The 6,399-nt window shown below is 48.0% G+C and overlaps 1 protein-coding gene across 1 annotated transcript; it reads left to right on the forward strand.

Moving 5' to 3' along the window:
- Positions 1–2,637: 2,637 nt before the first annotated feature.
- On the forward strand, positions 2,638–4,548 carry PRLH (prolactin releasing hormone). The gene is made up of 2 exons (XM_008939596.1): positions 2,638–2,845; positions 4,370–4,548. Exons 1-2 carry the CDS (start codon positions 2,698–2,700, stop codon positions 4,546–4,548), a joined length of 327 nt encoding a protein of 108 aa, XP_008937844.1. The 5' UTR covers positions 2,638–2,697.
- The last annotated feature ends 1,851 nt before the right edge of the window (positions 4,549–6,399 follow it).

Genomic DNA, 6,399 nt, shown 5'->3' on the forward strand with positions numbered 1-6,399 from the left:
TCCCACTGCAGTGCCAGCAAGACTAGAAAGAGTAAATGGGATGAAAAAGGCTTTTATTTCTGTTTTGAGATGATAAGATCACTTAGCAAAACAAGACAGGGTCCTACATAGCGTGGAGAGAAAAAGCCCTCACTCTAGCAACTGCCCACTAGAGATCAAGGAAGGAGACCCACTTTTCTGCTCAGAAGCAATGTGAAGAGCACTGGGGGAAAAACTACGATGCAACCCCAGGAAGGGTTTTCAGTCATTAAGAAGATCTCCTCTCCATGCACACACACAAAATCAGCCTGGTGGAAGCACAGTTCTGGGGCACAGATCGATTTGTAGGTGGGGAGCATTTGCAAGGTTCAAAGGGAACAGGCTAAAAGGAGGTTGCTGGAGAAAGCCTGTATAGACATTATCGATTGTCTTTAGCTGTACAAAGGCCTTTTGTGCTATCATGGGCTTGAAGTGCTCTTCATACTTTGCAGTGTGTAGTAGTCTGAGTAAGCTCTTGAAAACTTGGAGGAGCAAGACACGTCTTTTAGCTGTTACTAGGTGGAAACTGGAGAATGGAAGAGCCTTCCTCAGGCTTCTTTACCAGTTGTGTCCATACACGTGTAAAAATAGAGCAAATTATTACACCTAGAGGAGACATTTCCTTCAAACCCCACAGTTAGTGACCATACCCCTCCGTGGTGGTGGTGGTGGGGTCAGGGAACCACGGGGGGGAAAACGCAGCAAACAAAAGGATCTGGAGCAGGGAGATTGTGATGACACAGTAGTCAAGAGATGGAGTTAAAAATAACCATGCAGAAGAGATGCCTGTTGCAGAAACACAACATTGCTTGGGCAGCCTCACGCAGATGAATTTTTCTGTGTGGTAGATGCCTGCTTCAGCCCTGAATCACAGCTGATTTCATCCACTGCTTGGGTGATGCGTGGCCTAAACGCTGGGCGTGGGTGAGCTGACCCCAGCCGTGGGTTACGGGGCAAGAGCTGCCCTCGAGTAAGGACCCAAGCAAACAGCAAGAGGAGGAAGGGCTGGGAAGGGGCTGGTGGCCCAGCTGCTCCAGCTGGGTGCCCGTCAGAGCCCCCCATCATCCCTCTCCTCCTTCTCCTCACACCTCGAACCCACCCACGGGTCCTTTCGCCCTAGCAGCCAGAGCACCTCAGCCAGGCAGCACAGAGAGCTTGGCTTTTCTGCAGGGAGAGCGTGGCAGCTGCTGCTGCCCCACTGCCCATGTCCCCACATCTACAGGGACGTGGCAGCAGCTCCCTCTGCTCTCCTGGGCTGGGGGGTGACAGCCAAGAGTCCTCCTGTGCCCCCCTGCAATCCCCAGCACCGCCCTCGGCTCCTGCTCCTTGCCCTGATCGATGGCTTTCTAACAGAGCCACCTTGGGCTACCCCTCCTTTTGTAAATTTAAATTTTGCTGGCCAGTGCTGCTGACGTCCTCCTGGCCCACCTCTTGAGTCCCCCCCCTGCCTCAAGCCCACCTCCCTGCAGTATAAAAAGGCACCAGCCCCCGGCAGCTGCCCTGCTTCTGCTTGGAGCGGCGGCGACCTGAGGAGCAGCTTTGGTGCAAAGAGGTGAGTGCCTCCTTCTAGCTGCTTCAGTGCTTGTCCTGCCTCTTTCTTGATGGATTTCAGGGTTTTTTTTTGGGGGGGGGATGGGGGGCTTTATTTTTCCAACACTCCTGTACACAGCTGTGCTCTGTGTTTGGTAACTTTCCTCCAGTTTTTGCAGCAAAGGAGACCGTGCTGAGGCAACGTGGCTGATGGAGCTTCCCAAGGCTGCTTTCAAACCTGAAAGCCATTCATGTTTGTGTTGGAGGGGGGCACGTAGCCACTGATCTCGAGGGGCTGTCTTAGGCTTTAAAGAGTTAATAGCACCTTGTCTTCTGAGGACACCCACTGTGGTAGGTTTAGACCTGGTGGATCTGCTGCAGAGCTCGAGTTTGGTGTGCTGAGCCAGGCTGGTCTCCTGTTCCTGGGGTGAGGCAGACTCCGTGGTACTGCTGCTTCACTCTGCCTTTCCTAGTGGTTTTAACGTGCTGTAACTATCCCCTCTCACCTCTCTGGAAACTGCCAAACCTCTGTGAGAGCTGCTGCTCAGCCAGAATTTCTGCTTAGGCACCAAGCAGAAGCAGCCAGCTGACCAAACGGTAACGGTGCCAGCTTTTGCCAAGCTCCAGGAGTAAAATTATTCCTGAAAACTTTGTGCCAAGTTTTGTTGCAACTAGTAAGTTTTAAAAGATTTTTGTGATCGTTTCATTTTCCCTTTGGAAAAAAGCTGCAGGGCTGTGGGGTAAGGAGACACAAGGAGATCACAGACCATCTCCCAGCCCTGTTACTTGTAAAAGTGAGTGGGTCACCAGGATTTTGTTCTTATCCTTAAAGCCTAGTGGCAGTGTAGAGCTTAAAGCCTAGAGATAGTGTAGAGCTGAGGTCAGAAACTCTCAGCATCATGTGGTGTCAAGTTTGTGGCATTACCTCTGCCACAGTTTCTCCCCATACAAACGGGTGGAACAATTAGGAAGAGGAAAAATTAGGGAGGATTGGAAGTGCTGAGCCTCCTGACACTGGAAAGAATCTGGCCCCATCCTCTTGACTCCCACCCTTTAGATACTCCTAAGCTTTGATGAGATCCCTTCACCTTGAAAGCTTTAACTACCTGCTCACTTTTCTCCCCACAGCCTTCCCACCACTGCTCCATCATGTGGCATCCAGTCTCGTGGACACCACGTGCCCAGTGGTCACCCAGGCACCTAAAGCTGGTCACTGTCTACGTGCTGGTGCTCTTGGTGTCACTCAGCTTTGCTGCAGGACAGAGCAGGCTGTTTAAACATCAGATAGACAACAGGAGTAAGTATGAGCCTCACCTGAGGGGATGGGATGACCCCCGTGTGGTGAGCCCAGGGGCTCTGGTGCATCAGGGAGGGATCAGGCTCAGGCTGCCAGCCACAGCCCAGCAGCAAATCCACGAGGGGGTTTTGCTGTGGTGATGTGGTGGATGCCCTGTGCTTCCATTTACACCTCTGAGTGCACCTACAGACCCCAGGTCCTCACAGCCCTCAGTTCACCAAGGTGGATTTTGATAAACACCAGAGAAGACACTAAGGTACCAGAGACTGACAAAATGTGAGGTGGCATATGTCAGATATTCAAACATCAAATTTTCAGCTGTGTTCTGTAGACCTGGGGCAGTTCACAGCTGCTTCTGTGCAGTGAAGAGAAGTGCCAGAAGCTTAACTGGGCTTTACAGACATCTTCATGTCTGGAACCACAAGCTGTCTGAAAGCCAAAACACAAGGGGTTGAAGTGTCTTCACTGAGAGATGCTGTGAGGAACTGGGGCTGGCCAACACTCCATGTCCCAAGGAAATCACAGCCCAAAAGGGTTTTTTTGAGAGAAATCTTTTATCAGGAACTCTCACCTTCCCTGGAGGAGTGAAGGCTGATGACTGCATGTGGAGAGGGAGAGAGGGGGTGCAGCCAGTGAGGTGTGTGACACACCTTTCCCCACTAAAGGGGACTAGGGATATGGGGAGAATCCTGTTTTTAGGTACCCAGGTGAAACAAAAAGGAAGTTACTTGAGTTTTGGTGGGCAAAAGGGCTGTAAAGACAGCGTGGAAAGATTTAAAAGACATATTTATGGAGAAATTTACAGCCAAAGTGGATTTTTTTAATCTACTTTTCTGATGTTCAAGCATCAAAACGCAGAGGGGGAAATTCTGCTGCCTTGCCTGAGACTTTTATGTGCCTTGGGTGATATATAATGCACTTAAATGGAAATTGATTCTTGTTCCTGACACTCCTCTGGATTTGGAATGATTTGGCATTTCCTTGGGGGGGATCACCTCCAGTGCTTTAGTAGGTTTTTCCCTCTTGTTATATCTCAGTCTTTTAATACAATTCCACACCTGCTCTAAAACTAAGCTACAAAACCAAGTCAAATATAGTTAAATTCAGACACTTTAAAAGAAGAAAAAGTCACCCATGAAGACAACTTCAGTTTAGAAGTGGTGGTACAGGGAGCTGCTGTGTCTGCCTGCACACAGGCTGTGTTGTCACCTCTTCCAGGGCTCGGGCCAGCTTTAAACCACACTGCACCCTCCTGAATCTGTGGGGGGTGTCAGTTTAGGTTAGGATTGCAGGCTGCAGCCCAGATGGAGAAAAATCACTCGTGCATCTGAATCCTCCTCCTTGGGGCTCCACACGTGGAAAGCAGCCCCCAGAGGCACCGCAGAGCTGTGTGTCTGCCTGTAGCCTCTCCCCTTAGGTATATTTTTCCTGGACTACAGATAAGCCCTCCAAGAGCCTGGAGATGTTGAGGGAACTGCCTCCAGGGGCAGTGGCAGGTGCTTCACTCCCTGCTCTGAATTCCAGGCCCAGAGATCGACCCCTTCTGGTACGTGGGCCGTGGCGTGCGCCCCATCGGCCGCTTCGGGAAGAGGCAGCTGAGGAGCAGCCGTGGCAGCCCCAGGCCCCTGAGCAGACACCTGGGTTTCATCCTGAACGCCCTGTGGGAGCAGAAAGTGTCAGACACAGAGGACGACGACTGGTGATCTCCATTCTCCTTCATCTTACACCCCCACCAGTCCCCTGGTGCTGCTCGCTGTAACGTTAGGTTCGCCCCAAAACCACGCGGCTTCTGTGCTGGGATTGAGACTCCAGCGTGTAAAGTGTATCATGAAACCTTCCTGTGGCATTTCAAAGTGAAAATAAAAAGCAATGGTTGGAAGAATGAAAAAGAGGCTCTTTTTTTTCCATGTACCTGCATCAATGGCCTGAAATGCTGCTGCTCTGTGAGTAGTGGCACTGTCCACTCGTGGCAACGTCGCCCTGAGCTACTCATTGGCCCTTCAGGATTCTTCCTGTACTGCTGGAGAGAGACAATTCATGACCAAAGAGGAGCTGCTATCAAAGATAAATATTTTCTCCCTGAAGAAAAAAAAAAATAAACAACAAAAATTGGCTAATTAAACTCTTTTGAGTAGTTTTGTGCCCACTGCAGGTGGTCGTGCACCAACCAAAAGGGGTTTAAGCTAAACCAGATGAAACCTTTAAAACACTGTAGTAGTTTGCAACCTGATCAATCTGAAGTTGTTCTTTGAGGACCACAAGCCACGTAGCATTAATTTTATAAGTGTTATCTACAATATGTTTAATCTTGGTTAATAACTGGTTTAAGTTTAAACTTCTATCCAAAAAAACTCGTTCACAACTTAGCTAACGACTGACGGTTCAATCCAGCCCATGAATCCTCCTGGAAAAGACCAATCAGACCAAACTTGTGTTTCTGGGTGTGCTCTGTTAGAAACCACTAAAATTTAATGGTGGTTGAATTAACCATTGCAGGTCCTTTAACCCTTTTATTCTCTTGGCAAGCCATCTGGCAGCGAGGAGAGGATTTTGAGTAGAATAAAGGAGTGGCTACACCTTTGCTGCCCCAAAGTGGGACTTAAAACAGGCATTCAATGAATGCCCTCAGAGGATTCCTCCCACCCCAGCCTTGGTGGAAACACTCCATCCCCTGGGGGGGCTGGTGGATGGGCAGCCCCCGAAATCCAAACCACAGAGGAGAACTTTGGGGTTCTCTTTATGAATCGAGTCCTTGGAAAGGCAATTCTTTTCACAGACTGCTTTTACTCTGTTATAATTTCTCTTGACAATAATTCTCGGGGAGTATGCAGGGAACGACAACAAGGCAAGCTTCATATTCACTCAGACTTCATCAAATAGATCATAGAATCTTCATTTTACCCAGTAAAATAGTTTCATTTATAAAAATTAATCTAGATATAAATATTAACACTCAAGGTTGAAATCACTCGATGACAAAATAATTCTTTGTGTGCTATAACATACGCTTTTATGATTTTTTTTTTTCTTTTATATCTTTGCACATATTTGGCACAATAAACATTTGTAAAAATTCAAATGCCTCATAGCAGGTGGGATTTTTTTTTTCCTTTTTTTTTCCTTTTTTTTTTTTGCAATGCTTACACAGTACACGTTTTTTTTTCTGTCAAAGAAGACTGAATATTTGAACATTGTAACAGGATAATAGTTTGCTTCTCATGCCTCTTAAGGAAAACAACCTATTCCAAACTTTGTTGGGCTTGTTGAAATCACACTAACAGAACACAAGCCAGAGAGTTAGCCTATTAAAATTAGTCATTTCTGTATTGATATTACATACACGATATTAGTTATTATTTATTAGACAAAGATGGAGACCAGCCACCATTAATGATGCTTCTGAACACGCACACCAGCACAAACCAGGGCCTGGGAGTGTGTTGGATACATACACGAGGACAGGCAGGGAAGGAGGGGGAGATTGGATAACAAAATAACCCCCAAACCCCCAACATGAGGCATCCTGCTGTGTTTAATCTCCTTTCCTGGATTGC

The sequence above is a fragment of the Merops nubicus genome, unplaced genomic scaffold (genome assembly GCF_000691845.1).
Source record: "Merops nubicus isolate BGI_N331 unplaced genomic scaffold, ASM69184v1 scaffold8484, whole genome shotgun sequence".
Taxonomy (NCBI): domain Eukaryota; kingdom Metazoa; phylum Chordata; class Aves; order Coraciiformes; family Meropidae; genus Merops; species Merops nubicus.

Bases quoted from the DNA above. Each gene is read 5' to 3' on its own strand.
- PRLH (XM_008939596.1), top strand. From the start codon at position 2,698: ATGTGGCATCCAGTCTCGTGGACACCACGTGCCCAGTGGTCACCCAGG. The intron at 2,846-4,369 runs GTAAGTATGAGC...TCTGAATTCCAG, and splicing joins ACATCAGATAGACAACAGGA to GCCCAGAGATCGACCCCTTC.